At 38.5% G+C, this 16,778-nt stretch overlaps 1 protein-coding gene across 1 annotated transcript in view; it reads right to left on the bottom strand.

The window, feature by feature from the left end:
* LOC121922129 (contactin-associated protein-like 4) overlaps nt 1-16,166 on the bottom strand; it is a 363,219-nt gene extending 347,053 nt beyond the window's left edge. The window contains 1 exon segment of the mRNA XM_042451118.1: nt 15,772-16,166. Coding sequence (XP_042307052.1) covers nt 15,772-15,856 — 85 coding nt within the window. The 5' untranslated portion in view covers nt 15,857-16,166.
* Between the last annotated feature and the right edge of the window lie 612 nt (nt 16,167-16,778).

The raw sequence follows: 16,778 nt of genomic DNA on the forward strand, positions 1-16,778 counted from the left end.
GCCAAGAAGCTAAGTGGCCTCTTGCTTGCACTGAGATCCTTCAATACCATTTCAACTGACAACAGAGTAGCATTTGAGAAAAAAAAATGTAGGCCTGTGTCTCTAACATTGTCACCTTCCTTCTTCTGTATGACTTTTTTAAAAAATTGCCTGATGAAGGAGCCATGAAGCTCTGAAACCTGCATGGTACATTTTATGCTTTGGAGTTGACCTAATAAAAATATTGTTGCTTTGTCGATTTTGGATTTTGTTATATTCTGCTGCATGGCCAGCATGGATATGTTTTATGAGTATGTTTAATATTAACTTTAAAAAATCAGAGTTCAAATTGGGTCTTGAAAAATCCAGATCAAAAAGCCTGGAAATAAATTACTGAATCAAATCAGAGGTCTGATTCAGTTCTACCTATGCCATACCTAGGTAGAAATAAAGCATGCCTTGTCTGATCCCTCCTCAACTAGTGGCTTTTTTCTTTATTTTTATTTTTAAGTATATTTTAGACAAACCTTTTTGGCAATGTGCACAGAGAAAATTCACTTCAGAACATACTTTGGTGTTTCAGATGTTGGGTGAAACAGATAGAGGGCTGTTTTGTTTTGGCCTGCATCAAGAAAAAGCTCCTTTTTTAACCTGAGATAAGAATGTCACAAAGATATTCTGAAACTTCATGTGTTCTTCTGCCCTTACAACCTATGCAACCTATGGGAAAAGGTCTGTCTTTATAGAATTGCATTGAAGTAAAAAATAGCTTGAACACCTGAAAAACACTTGATGTGAAATAAAAGCCCACCTTCTTCTAGGACCAAGTACCCCAAGAAGTCCTTGAACACACCCACACATACTCAGACACACACACTTATTTTTCATGCCTCTTCAACACTGTCTCCACTGAATCCCAAGGGGAGGAAATAAAGGCTCTGAAAGCACATATGTTGGGATTTTGTCTGAAGTGGATGGGCACTTACAAAGTGAAGATGTGATGTTAGCACACTCACCTCGCTTGCAGATAAGTATCCACATGAACTGGACCTTCTGATTGATTCTTAAAAGTTCTTAAATAAAACTTTCAAGAAAGTCAACTTTAAAGATTAAGCTACATATTGTGCCTACAACAACAGCAACAACAACAACAACAAAACCAAAGGAAATACTAAAAAAATGGTCTGAACAGGAATGAATTTGTGAATTTAGATAACTTCTTCAAAAGCAGTCAGGAAAAAAAATTACACTCTGTACCAACCAAATAGATAAAGTGACTCTCAAAAAGGACAGAACCGTGCTGTACCTGTCTTCTATATAGGAGTTAAAGGCCTGATACAGACAGCCAAAATAAAGCCGCTTCGGGTCACTTTGGAGGTATGGTGTTTCAATGATACATGCGTCCTAAGAGTCCAGAAGCTGCACCAAAACCACGATCCAGTCCTAAGGACTGGAGTGCAGCTTTGGTGCAACTTCCAGACTCTTAGGACGCATGCATCACTGAAACACCATACCTCCAAAGTGACTCGAAGCAGCTTTATTTTGGCTGTCTGTGTAGGGCCAAAGAAACCTTCCATATAGGCCTTTAAGAAGAAAATTCAAGCAGACATAGTTGAAAGTACTCAAACTGAAATCCAGACTTTTGATAGTTCAGCATTCAGAGCCTGGCACATGGACAGACAAATGGTCAATTTCACACATAGTTGATTTTTTTTAATACAATCAGTTTCTTCCTGTGAAGGTAACGGCCACTATCCCACCAGCTCTTCACTGCAAGACTCAAACTTGGGACTCTCTTAAGTGTCTCCTGCACTATAACTCTCTTTAGATGCCAGCCTTCTCAGTTTCAAATTTCCCCCCAACTTGTCACTAACTTTTCTTTGACAGCCATACACCCACCATCTAATGTGTTTCAAACCTAAAAAACGTTTCTCAAAAGTGGTAGCATTTTAAGGTACTTTTGAAATCACTCCAGACTGCTGCTTGTTGAAACAAAGTAATCGCTTTACTTACATGTCAGGTTGAATTCAGTATCTCTTTTAGTGGATGGAGTTCACAATGGATGCAGTGTATAAATACTTCATTAGTTGCACAGTTTGACAGTTTCTTTAGCTTGTCTTTGTAATTGGTTCTTTATAGCTTTATATATGTTTCCTTACAAACTAAGTTCTCATAGAACTTTTATTAAACTTTTGTATCTTATAACCCTTCTGATTACCTTGACCCCATTAGTCACTAAACACTACAAGACACCACAATGATTTAATTAAGGACGCTCTTTGTCCCTTTCTTGGGTACCTAAAACCCTAAAAGCCTTCACAGCAGCCTAACCTAGCCTTAGCAGCTCTTCACCCCTCAAGGCACACTGAAACATCAACCCTAACTAACGCTAAACATTGCTCTGTCCCTCTTGTTATACTCACTCCTGGGAGCATCCACCACCTTTTTGGGCTTTATTCCCATTGGCTAGTGCCAACGTTCTAATCTGCCTGTTATCTCCACACTTCCCATCCTAAATTTGAAGAAATATTACAAATCTAGTTTATTCTTTTAAAAAAATGAACTGAAACAAAATGTTCATCCATCTCTATAAAGCAGCATTTCTCTTTTTTTCTCTGACACCTTTGAGCATCATTGCAGGACAGAGGGGATTCCCTGTGGGATGAAGAAATTTCCCTGACACTGATGCCAGAAAATTTGAAGTGTTTATGCTGGTTTCTTGTAAACTGAATGTGTGTGTGTTGTAAACAGGTGTACACCTTGCCCACTAATATAGACAATGACATGGTTTGACAGACATTGTCTTATTCTGAGACTCAGCTATCAGACAGTCTGTAGAAAGCTGGAGCACCCCCCCCCCCCTTTCAAATTAGATAGGAATCCCTCAATTGATCACTGAAGTAAGCTTTGGTGATTCTAGCAGTCTGCTAACTCAGAAAGTGTCAAGACTTCATGCTATATGACAGTTTGGCTATTATCACCACCATTAAGCACTGAATACTGAGAAGGTTTGGAAAAATCTATAATGGCATCAAGATTATCTTCTCCGCCTTATCAGAGATACCAAATAGAATGCTTTAATTCACAGCCTATTGACCATTTACATCCATTCTTTTTGAACATCTGATTTCTGGAAGCTGTCAGCATGAAGAAAAGACTCACTTAAATACTGCCACATGAGGAAGTTAACACATCTTTTAAAGCATATGCATAATCTCTAAAACAGAAAAGAATCACAAATACCCAAGGTCAGTCAGTTGAATATGCAGAATAGTACCAAAAATGGCTCTAAGTCAGCCATTTCATAAATACTCATAAAAGTGTATACACAAATGCACACACACATGCATACATGTCCTGTACTGTTATTAGGCTATATCTGATTTTAAAGCTAGAGGGTGATAAATGCATCTCACAGTTACAGTATCTTAAACACTGAGTAATTAATTGATTCATGAAGTCACTAACTTCCAAAAGAAGAGGCTACTTTATATCCAGTGGAGGAAATGAGTGAAAAATTTGGAAGTGTCTTGACTTTGTAATGCCAAGGATCTAGAGATTACAAAATGCTAAAAGCAATGCTAATTAGATAGGTTTTGGATCTATTAATCTGCACACACTGACACACAAGTGTTAGAAGTATGAATGTGCCTGAGAGAGGCAGTTTTACCAAAGACATTAACAGAAAACATTTTGAATGAGGTGTTATAAAACATGATGTATTCATTATCTAAGCTCTTGGGCATGATTCATACATGGACGACAAATACTGTTCCCAAATTTTGGAAATAGTTGTTGATCTTCATTAGGATCACATAAAAGTGTTGTTTGTGTGAATTGTTACCTCCATATAAACATTGCCATGAGTTGGGATCAACTCAAAGGCAGTTAACAAAAACAACAAGCCATTTCAGATGGAAAGATGTGTAAATACATATCCCTTGATGGTACATGTGGGACTACAGTGTGCTAAGTGTACACAGAGACAACAGGTGGTATAGTACAACTAGGGCTCTTGTGAACTTCAAAATGTACTCCTACACCACTACAGACAAAGCTACTTAAAAAGCTATCTGTAACATTTCTAACCCTCTTTTGTATACACTTTTGTTAAAGGTTTGCACATAATAGTTAATAGAATTACTGTATCCTGACACATTAACCAGCCATGCCCACCTTTAATCCAATCAGAGATAAGCAGCATGATGAAATTACTCTTACAAGCTGGTTACCACAGGTGCATTCGATAATCAAGCCTGAATGGGTATCATTAACATGTACTAATAGGAAATATCATCAATATATCTTATTAAAAATTCCAATTACTTCTTGAAGCACCTTGCCAGAATTACTTTTGCTCAATGATTGAACACTTCCCTATTGTTAATATCAGGTGCATGCTTTTCATACATAATCAGAAGTGTGATCACAGAGATTTTGGCTTCCTTTTCCTGAAATATTATATTATTGAAGCATAGTTGAAGCAATCACTTTGTGAAAAAACTTAGGATTCATAACAAGATGACCTTTACAATGGCTTCAAATAGCAACAGATGTTTTGGTGCATGGGTCAGAGAGAATTGGTTTATACAAATTATTGGATAACATCAAAAACAAAACAACCACAAGCCAATAATGTGGCCTGCAAACAATCATATCATAAAATAAGGTTTTGATTATTATTATTATTATTATTATTATTATTATTATTATTATTACAATTAAAAATTCCCCCAACTACCTTTTAAACTGTGCAGCCCCAAACACAGAGATTGCAGGGACATGAGCAATGATGTATTCAGCCCCCTTTCTGCACTTGTGTGCACTGTGAGAAGAGGACTGGATGTGACATCACTCATGCCCCTGCTCTCCAGCAACTTGGAAATTATCATGTTAGGGGACTGCACAATTATGTCTGTATAGCAATATCACTCAATGCAGAATTTCAGTCAGAATATCCCAAAATGAAGAACAGCCTTCACACATGTTCAGAATAATATCTAGTTTTTGCAAACATATTATATCTAATCTCATTTTTTCTCAGGGCCAGATAAGTAAATGCACTTAATATAACATTTATATAACATAAATGGGCTCTGTAACAAAAAGACACAGAATTGCTATAGAAACAAAGGAGCTCTAGCCCTTAGAAATAAGCCATACCTTATTCCTGGGTGTTAGCAAGCAAGTGACAAGATATACTTACGAAAGGTAATTAGTAGAGCTGTTTCCCAGTTGGACTGACTTATTGCTATTTATATCCCTTATGGTTTAAACCCTCAAGGTAGCATCCATCATTGGTTGATAGGTATGGTATTTCATCTATAATTCTGTAGTTACTAATTTAAAACTGGTTAAAATGTCAAAAGGATCCAGGCATCAATCACATTTCAAATTATTGTATTGAAGGTACTCATTCACTGAAATATAAACAGCATCATTTTTATCTGTTTATCTATGCTCCTTTTTTTGCTATAAGAACACTACCAAACTCATTGTAGGTGATAAATACTTTTTTTCTTATGAAAATCAGATCCCAGTAGAGTCAGAAAAAGTTCTTTATACAAGAATAATTCTTTATACAACAGCCCTTTCACTGTAAGGATACATTTCACCTCACTTATCCCTTTTGTCCAGTAATTCAAGTTTGCTACTTACAAAAACAACACTTGCACAGGCAAGCACATTTTTCACAAGCAAGATGTTTGCTACTTACACAAACAACACTTGCACTGGCAAGCACTGGCAAGTCAATCGATCTGCAAAGTAGGCTTCTTTTTTTTCTCCTGCTTTCTACTTTGCTAAAGCATTATTGGGTATTCTTGTGAGCTAAAGTACAACAGCCTCAGTTTAGTCATCAAAGGGGCAAAGCAGAATGGCAGTTTGGAGTGGTCTCTGGCCACTCCAGCCCCAGTCAGCCCTCAGTCGGCATGGGACCATGACAAGCAGATGGCCCACTCTGAAAGCAAGCCACTGCTGCAGTCCCAAATGAGACATTGGCAGGAGTGGCTTTTCACCACTCCTTTTTGGGCTGGCTTTTCCTAGTTGGGTTCACTCTCTGCATGGCTTCCAACCACTCTGGGGGCATGCAACATCTACACACCCCTCCCCCAAAACAATCGGAAGCTGCTCTTTCCTACCCATCTGTTTCAGGTCACTACTTCTAGAAGGAGTTCAAATTTTATTTCTTTTAGCACGCATTTGTCTTTTTAGCAGTCCATGGCACCCATAGCTTATTTTCTTCCTATCAGCTTATTTCACTGTTCAGCTTTCACAACCATACATAGAAATGTGAAATATGATGGCATGGATAATTCTAACTTTAGTATTCAATCATGTATCTTTGCATCTCAAGATCATGCCCTTCCAAGTCCTAGTCTTCTTCTGATTTCTTGGCTACAGTCTCCATCCTGATTGTTTGACTCAGGTACAGAAAATCTTGAATTACTTCAATGTCTTCATCATCTATTCTAAAGTTATATAAATCAACTGTGTACATTCTTTTTGTTTTCTTAATGTTGAGCCTGAACTTGAAAACCAGGGATAAAGTGGGGATTCTGTTAGTGTACCTTCCACCTCACTGCCTATCAGGCTCTCTGGCTGAGATCACCAAGCTTGTTGGTGTCCCCCAGGCTTTTGCTTCTGGGAGACTTCAACATATTGTTGGAAGCAAATTTGTCAGTTGCAGCTCAGGAGTGCATGGTATCTCTAACAAACATGAGGCTATCCCAATTGGCTTCAGGACCTACACACTTGGCAGGTCACATTAATGCGGTTTTCAGCTCAGAACATATGGATTTGTGGGAGAGGTTGACTAATACCTCTGAGTTGTCATGGGCAGATTGTTTTCTGGTCAGGGTTAGCATCACAGCTACAACCTGTTGCTGTAGGGGAGGAGGACCTATTAACATGGTCCACTCTCAAAGGCTAATGCCCAGGCCTTGGAGGGTTATACAACTGGAATCATCAATGATGCTGTTGAAATTCTGGTTAATAAAAGGAAAAAAAAAATTTAATCAGGGCTATTGACACAGTCGCCCCCAATCCAAGCCATTCATAAACAAACTCCTTGGTTTACAGATACCCTCCAGGAGCTGAAACAGGGAGGATGATTACTAGACCACAGATGGTGGAAAATTTGACTTTTACATGACAAGGCATGATATGGAGAGCATTTTTGTTCCTATAAAGTGGCAATACGTGCAGCAAAGAAAGCTTTCTTTTTTTGCACATATTGAATATGTGAATTCATATCCAGCTGTTAAGGGTGGTGAGAAGTCTAACTCAGGCACCCTTCCCCCGAACCCAACTTTAGAAACTTCAGTTGCTGGCTGTGATGCTTTTAATAATATGTTTGCAGATAAAATCTCTCACATAAGAGCTGACTTAAATGCCATCACTGGAGTGGAAGTCAATAATGAAGTGTCCTGAAATTCTCTAAGTGGGGTTATACTGGATCAGTTTCAATTTGTGAGTACTGCTGATGTGGACAAGTTGCAGAGCAAGTAAGGAAGATAATTTATTTTCTTGGTCATTGTCCCTGTTGACTGGTTGTCCAGGGAGAAAATGTAATTAGATTTCAAATGCAAAATATCATTATTTAGTGCTTTAGTGTCATAGGTGCATTCTGGACGGGACTGTCATACCGTTTCCAGGATGCAAAAAGGAGCTGTTTTTTGTGGCTCCTTTTGCTCTCTGGAAAATCCAGATCAGGGCCATGGCATGCAGTTGCCATGGCTCTGATCCGGTGCAGTTAGAGGCGGCTGCAGGCTTCCCGTTAGGGGTGGTCTGCACAGTCTCTTAGTAAGGTACCACTGATTCCAAGCACCTCAAGGCATGCTCCAAGCACTCCCACATTTTGTAATTCTTCTCTTAGAATCATAGATAGAATCATAGAATCATAGAGTTGGAAGAGACATCAAGGGCCATCCAGTCCAACCCCCTGCCATGCAAGAAATCTAAATCAAACCATCTCTGACAGATGGCCATCCAGCCTCTGTTTAAAGACCTCTAAGGAAGGAGACTCCACTACACTCTGTCGAACAGCCCTTACTGTCAGGAGGTTCCTCCTAATGTTGAGGTGGAATCTCTTTTCCTGTAACTTGCATCCATTGCTCCGGGTCCTAGTCTCTGGAGCAGCAGAAAACAAGCTTGTGGCCCTATTTATGGAAATTTCCTTCAGATATTTTGCCAGTCCATTTGGAATTAATCCCAGAGCACCTATCACTATTGGAGCCACAACTGATTGTTTTCCCCCCAGAGCTGCTGAATCTCAATTTGTAAATTTCAGTATTTCATTGTATTTCTTATTATTATAATTATTATGATACACTTTAAAGTTCCAGAAATTTCACATAAAGGTTTTGCAGTATATATAATATGGCTGCATTACATAGACATGCTTATGCGCTGTATACTCAAAATTGTTCTGTATTTTGTTGTATATTTCTTAGAAACAGATCTTCTTTCAGTTTCTAATGTCTATCTCTTAGCCAAGATGTCTGAGTAAATATACTTATAAGAACAGTTAAACGCAGGACATAGTAGTGCAAGACAGGTGAACAAACTGTAATCTGCAAATGCAAAATGCAGACAAATACTTCAAGAAATGCTCCATAAAAAAAACAACACTGAAATAATTGTACTACGTAGTGCCCCCAAAGACCGTGGTTTGTGGAATCTAGACAATATTTATATAAAGCTAGCATAATTCCAGAGATCCAGCATGGTGTAGTGGTTTGAGTGTTGAACTAGAGAACTGGGTTTGAATCCCCATTCGGCCATAGAAACCCACTAGGTTACCTTGGGCAAGTCACATTCTCTCAGCCTCAGAGAAACTAGAAGACACAAACAAGAACAGAAAAAATCCATCCAGTACATATTAAGGATTGGAATCCAATATATATATATATATATATATATATGTATATGTATATATTTGAATAATCCATATTATATTAAAACTTGTTCTACAGGTGGTATCCTATTACACTCTTATATGTGATTCATTATAATGTTATTTACAGGAGCAATTCTATTTGTCTGAACACCCCAAAAATAAAGACTCAAGTTAATGTTATGGAATTAAATCAAACTACCTCTTTATTAGATTAATCAAATAAGCAGGAAAAAGAAATGTTTAGACTACCAACAATTTGGAGATTATCTGTCAACACGGTGGCTTCCAAAGCAGAAGGAATCATTCTGGTTCTAAAAACTGCTTAAAAAGGAAATTGTCCATTCAACCACCCTTTGATAGTTGCCTGTAAAGAAGTGGCAATAGTATCCTTCTCATACCAAAAGGACTTTCAGGTGCTCGTTTACCATGGTGTGCTAACCCAAGTCAATCTGGCCAGCCTGCACTTCCAGCCAGTTGTGAGAAAAAGAGAATGTCAGTCAAACCAAATTCAAAACCCCTTCAACATTTAAACCGCATGAAGTGGTGAAGCTCCTTTTAAAAATCCCTTCTTAGCCCCAGTCAAATAATCAGTAATCTTATGCTATTTCAGAGAAGGGTTGGTGCTATGAAATGAGAAAGCAATGGGTATAGTGTACAAAGGCGTTGCATAGACCTCCCGCACAAAACATAGAAAACACTTTGTGAGATCTACCATTCTTGTGAGTCTTCACTCCTGTGAGAAAGGGGGGGGGGACAAGTCCCAGAATCATGCCAAAGAGCAAGCTTATGAACAGAGGGATAGAAGTTTCTGCCTGAGCAAAACAGTTTTGCATCACTCATAGAAAGAAATCAATGGGGATGTCTATTGATATTTTGTTATGGATATCAGGTGGGGAGATCTCCTAGTTTTGCCCTGCATGCCCCAGAAACACCTAATCTGCAGGGCTGAGAAACCTTTTCAGGTGGTAGCAAAGGTTCAGGGAGAAAGGGGGAAAAGACAGTCCCACCACACTGATGGAAAAGAATGATATTGGAGCTTTACTGGTGCTACAGTGTCAAAGTTGTGTTGAATTGGAACCTGATTCCACATACTACATGTCAAATATATATTATTGCTCCAATTTAACTATTGCTACATTTCTGTGTTGTTCTCTGACAATTCAAACATTCTCTTTCCCTATTTCTTCATGTTATAACTTGCCTATTACTTATACTATTAAAGTAATTGTCTTCAATCACTACAAAGTCTTCAGTTTCCTTAAACACCACCCCTCAGTCTCCCATGCTGTCCTCTTTCCCACTATCTGAAAACACACATGTGATCTTCTAATCATCCTTTGAATGCCTTCTCTAGACATTTTTTCCAATGAAGTACTTGGCTTAAGGCCTTAAATCAGTGGTTCTCAACCTGTGGATCGGGACCCCTTCATGGGGGTCGCCTAAGACCATTGGAAAACACGTATTTAATTACAGTTATGAAGTAGCAACAAAAATAATTTCATGGGTTTGGGTTACCACAACATGAGGAACTGTATTAAAGGGTCGCGGCATTAGGAAGGTTGGGAACCACTGCCTTAAATTTTTGGCTTAAAAGAAAGCAAAGCCAAAGTTGATGGAACTTCATTGGTTCTCAGTAATTCTGGGTTGTTTTCAATCTCTCTAAAATTCACATGTTTCTTCCCCATCGATCCCTTCACAGGCTACTAGATATTTCGTTCTTGTAGTTACATCTCTGCATTCTAAATTTCCCCAGAACTGGCAGCTCAGTTAGCATGGTACATACCATTTAGGAATTTAAAATGTAAGACAAAGGATTATTATCTATTCCACCAACATGCACAGCTCAATCTATGGCGGGGTACAGACCACCGCTTTGCGGCGGTCTGCTGCCGCCGCCGGCTAGTCCGTGGCGGAGCCGGAGCCTCCATACGGCGCGGCTCCCCTGCGGACTGAAAAAGAAGCTCCAAAATGGAGCTTCTTTTTCCGTCGCGTTTGCGACGTAGCGAGGCGCCAGGGGCGCACTCGCTACGTCACAAGCGACGCCACGCGTACGGACGCTCAGCGTCCGATACGTAAAGATGGCGCCGGCCATGTAGAAGGGCCGGCGCCATCATGTATGGACGGAGTTCGTACTAGGCCCAGGGGCGTCTATAAGAGACGCCCCTTTTTTAAAATGGGACGTCCTCCAGACGTCCCAAAGGGCAATATAGAAAGCCCCATAGCTATGAGCCTTTCAAGATCTGGCTCTTTACCAGCATAACAGTTTTCCTTTGGACCTCTGGCTGGAGAAGGATCTAATCCGTTTTCACAAGAGGTTGAAGACCTTCCTCTTTTATTTGCTGGATTAAGCTGCTGAGTTATGCCTGAAGTTGCTGAGATGGGTAACGGCCAGCAAGATGTTAAGGATTTTATGTATATTTATAATATTATATTCTCTTTATCTTTGACTGTACAGCAGTGGCTCTCAAATGGTGGGGAAAGACCGCCCTGGAGTGTATATGACAGTTGCTCAAGGGAGGCATGAGACTTGGAGGCTCTGATCCCTCCTCCTCCTCCTCTTCCTAAACTTTTCTATGTATTTGAACAATGCTATTTCCTTATAAAATGTTAAAATATGAATATATATGAATGATGCTTGCAAATTACACAGACAAATTCCATTAATTCAAGGAGGGCTCCGCTCTTTCCATAGACAAGTTTTAGGACTGTGCACATGTGGGCAAATGATCCCAAGTGAGCCTCATAGGTACCAATTTTAAAAAGAGGGATCCCACATCAAATTAATGGAACGTCTCTATTAATTGCAAGCATCAAAAGAGTGAGCTGTCAAAAAGCATGGTATCAAAATATGAGTGTTTTCTGTATAGCAATAATACTCCGACTTTTTACTCTTGGGACCCTCCTTTACATCTGCATGTGGACATCACTCCTGTCCCACTCAGTGTAGGATATGAATAAAAATATTTTGTTTATTTAGTGTGCATATTTTTATTCACACATCCATGTATATCTCTGCAGACGAAATACAAATGCTAGAACAGGGGTGGGAACTGCAACTTCTAGCAGTCCTACCTACCATAATCAGTAGTGAGACAGCCTGGGAGCTACATCTCAACAACATTTGGAGGATCACACAATTGCCCACCCTACATTAGAAAGTAAGCCCCTTTGACCATAGTGGGACAATACCTGTAAGACTGTGTAGTAACAAATCTGTGCTGGCAAAGGATTTCATAGGCTAATGCCTACACTTTTGATCCATAAAAGTTAATGCTACCAATAGACTTTAAGGTGCCAGGGGGGAAAAAGGTTTCTAACTTCAACATACTAACATCTCTGGAAATGGTTAGGGCCATCAACTAGTTAATGTCAATTAGATTGATCTAATTAGTCTGATCATTTAAGCTAGAGTATAGGTACATAATGCACAAAAAAGTTTAAAAATCTCTAACCAAGTTTTCTTTTGTAGAAATAAGCCGGGGAGGGGGGGGGACTTTACACGCAATCTATTAAATGAATCTATCAATCTATCAAATGAATCTCAATATTTTTAGGCACTGCTGAGTTGAAACATGTATAAGGTTAACTTTATTTCAGTCTAACACTTTTCTCCAAATATCAAAGGTTCAAGACATAGTTGTGGTCAACGGCCAAACAACAAGTAACTGATACCAAGCGGTTACATTAACTGATATAGAAATATCTTTGAAATAATAAATGTGAAACAACAACACCAACAACAGAACACTAAATTTTGTAAAAAGAAGGCCAACAAAATAAATCCCATATTGGCATCATCAGCAAAAGCTTCAGCATGACCTTTCACAGTATTACATTTATGGCTGTGTGTGTCAGTTTTACTTCAATTGCTTTGAAAGTTTTAACTCTTAAGGAAGAGATGGATTTTGGAGTCGAGTTGTCTGTACTTCTAAAAAATGTAAGTAAGGACAGCTATTCCCATGCTTGGTAAATCATCTAGCAATAATCTTCAGAAAAGAAGTAAAATGTGTGTCCTTCAAAATTTTATATCTGGCCTTCAGTTGATAAGGCCTGCCAACTGCTGATACCCTAAATAAGTTTATTATATACTTTTCTTTTTTTTATTAAGTGAAAAGTTATCTTTGGCTCAACTCAGAGTACATGTTAGGGAGAGAAGTTCAGAAAAGTGACATATGTGCACAAGAAGAGATATACACTCATGCACTGTGATTAAACAGTACAATATTACCTGCTATAACTAACAGAAAATATTTGTATTGGTACATTTTAGGTTAAAAATAAATGGTTGTCAGTACAAGAGAGGTCTATTATTTTTTTTAAAAAATCATGAAAATTATGGAAGTAGGTTAGGATGGATTATAAGATCTGCCATTCAGACATATGCATTAGATATTAATCTATGATGAAAACAGATGAAGTCTCATTTCTATGATGCCCTTAATAGCAATGCCTTTAACATAGCATATTGTTGAGGAAAGTCAAGGTAAAAGTTTGAACCTGAAGGCTTTAGAACTTTGTTCTCACCATTTACATAGTTATTTATTGGCATCCCAAGATCACCCAGCAGGTTTCCATGACCAAGCAGGGATTTGAATCCTGATCTCCAGAGTTATAATCCAATGCTATAGCCACTACACCATGCTGGCTCTCTAATTTTGATTGAGATATGCCTTAATGCTTGGTGGCATTAAATTACAGCAACTAAATTAAGTATTTAGTTTAATACAGGTAAAACCCAAAGAAATGTGGAAGCTCAAGGCAAGCTGTTAACTTGCAATTAAAACACAACAACATACTGATTGTTAGCACAATTATACTACATGCCAAATTTCCATTTCAGGTCAGGGTGGTATATGTATTTGTAAAGAAAGGCAGAGGCATTGAAAAATACAGTGTATCCTTGAGGAATGACTGAAGTTGAAGAAATAATTGAAATGGAAGGGGAAAATGTTGATACACCATTCAACTGGATCTAGGCTATATCAGTTGGGCATTAGTCACAGTAGGATCAATGGGATAACTTAGTGATCATCACTAACTAAAGCATACACTCCACAACTATGAACAGATAAGGTGATGTGTACTACCAGTAAAGTACTGCTGAACCCAGGTCTCTGGGACAGGTTGGCATATTTGCTTACATTTATTTAAATATAATTATTATGCACTGCTTTGTAAGCTCAAGTATTTATTTCTCTATAAAGCTTATCAACCCATTATTACATTCCCCATATTTCACATTTGAAAAATGGCTAAATATTATTCATCATCATGAATGAAAAATATTCTTTTGATTCTGAAGCTATTTTAATTATTGATTTCCAGCAATTAGCCAATGCATACAAAAGGGCATCCTTGTAGCATTAAATAGAGCCATGTAACTGGGAGGTGTGTTGTCTCAACGTGTCAGAAGGTAATGGCAATATCCACATCGCAAAGCTGATGTTTTCATTCTTTATCATTTTGTTCTGTGAAGATGCTTGCTATATTTTTCTCTGAGCACTGCTTACTAAATTGTAAGAGTGACCTCTAGTGCTTTGCTGCTTCAGTATATTTCCTTGAATCCTATTTTCTTATAGATTTAATATGTCTTTCTACAACCATCAGATTTAGTTTTGAGCATGATATCAAAAGTTATTACTGTGAGAATAATATTAGAATATCTGCTTGGTCTTACCGAGCAACTGCCAATTTTATGATAGACTATTTGAACCCTAAGGCTTGAAATCATGAAGCATATGATGAAACCACAGTACTTCCACTTTCCTCTGTGGCTTAGATGTTCTCAAGGAGCTGTCCCTTACCATAGTGTTGTAATGTTATTCATGAATTCCTACTAGTTTCAGCACTCAGCACCTCCAGTTACAAAGCTTACATGAAAAGGATTCAGCAAATGTTAAATCATGAATTAGATATTCAATTCAGATATTAATACAAAATTAAGTCTATGTTTTAATGGGGCTTTCAGGACCCTTGAGAACTATTACCAATTACAGTATAAAATGAGCACAGTCAAACATCAGTGCACACACACATACACAGTGTATACATACGCACAAATATAAACCCAAACCCCAGATCTGAGTCAATGTTAGAAACTGTTTATCCACATCCATAACAAGTACCTGATTTCCAAGACTCTCACTCTCCTTAAGTTCTAGAATCACATGCAGGGGTTCATTACAATTCTAAAGTATTGGTTTCCCTATCAGTGCAGAATATACGTTCATATAAATACATAGGTGTATAAGTCTACATATAAGCAGCCTTTGAAATACTGCTGCCGAACTCTACTGCCTGGACACACATGAATGTTGCTTGTACTGAAATCAATGAACATGCCATAAAATCTCATTCTCAACGTTTACTCCTCATTACAGTTGCTGTGCTCTTGTGCTCTACAACACTGTATACCAGAGTTATTCTTAATTCAAGAGCCAGAGCCAGATACCTGTCTGCAAAATTCGACATCTCTCAAAGCCCAAGGTGATGCAGTGGAGAATATCAGCAAACCAGTAATCCTCATGAAAGGCTTAACTCCTTGCAAAATGATGTTGTGCTTCTATACAGCAAGCTTTCCCAAAGAAAAGAGGGAGAGAAATACAGCATACATTCAACTGGCAAAATGTGAATTTCCAGTTATTTTGGATCCTGGCTTATTTGACAGTGTTCTGTTTGCAACCTGGTTTTTAAAATCAATGAGAAATCTGTAAAAGTACACATTTCAGTATCTCAAACATTTTCATCCCGTGTACTGGTTGCTAAGATTTTAACAGAACAGATTTATTTCAAGAGCTATGTTTCCAAGTCTGAATCTCATTACACTAAGTTTTTTTTTTGTTTCCTCCTACAACAACCTGATCTAAGTTTGAATATCCATTTGAAATACTTACATTTGTTTCCTGCTGCTAACATATTCCAGTAATGAAAAGGGACCAGAAACAGCAGCTTGAAGAAGATTTTAGTGAAAGAATCCATGTCCTCATTGACTGAGGCACCCAGAAGTGGCAGAGTATTAGCAAACGAGCACAGCTGCTCTGCACTTCAGTCCTGTTCCTGCTTCCTCTGCTCTCCTTCTTTTGCTTGCTCTCTGTCTGCCTTCCAGTGCTTCTGAGTAGCCAAATAGCTCAGCCAAATGCACTCTGCATCTTCTCATAGGCACACACACACACACAGGGGGAGAGCACAAGATCTGCTCTTTCCCCCCCTAACAACAGCAATCCCTGAAGAGCAGCTGCAAGGATCTCTCCTCTAATTTCACAGAATCACTCAGAGCTAAACTGCAAGACTACCCTGTACAGTTTGGTTACTGAAGCTTCATGTTCGTAATGTGTCCTGGACACCCCTTGTGGTGACAGGTAGGAAATGAGAGTCTATGATGAAAGCCAGACAATAAAGAGAACAGCCTGCACATGTGTGCCAGTACAACCTCCCCGCTGGATTATGACTGTTCCCAATTCTTTATGGTCATGCAAGGAGAAGGGAAACAGAAGAAGAACAAGAGCAGAAGGAAAGGGGAACATATCACATTTGCTTTCATTCTGACCACCCTTTCCCATTCAGTTTGTATTTAAAGACAACTTTTAGCTGCTGCACCATTCACAAAGGCTGAATAAAATGTTGCAATTTTATATCTGAAATTGCTATCATGCAACCAAACTGTATTTTCCCATTATGTTATGCAGTAAATCTTGCATTCAGCCACAGAATCCCACATTCATCTTCAACCGATGCTGCAGGATGTTCCCCTGAGAGCAATTCTTTAATAAGATATGGAGTGACTAAATTTCTATGAATTGTTATCCCACAGATATGTAATGTGCCACTTCAGGAGCTCAGTCTTGCAGTTTATTTTTCACGTTCAGAGCATAATCACGAACATAAAGAAGAAAGCTGGAAT

The sequence above is a fragment of the Sceloporus undulatus genome, chromosome 2 (genome assembly GCF_019175285.1).
Source record: "Sceloporus undulatus isolate JIND9_A2432 ecotype Alabama chromosome 2, SceUnd_v1.1, whole genome shotgun sequence".
NCBI lineage: Eukaryota > Metazoa > Chordata > Lepidosauria > Squamata > Phrynosomatidae > Sceloporus > Sceloporus undulatus.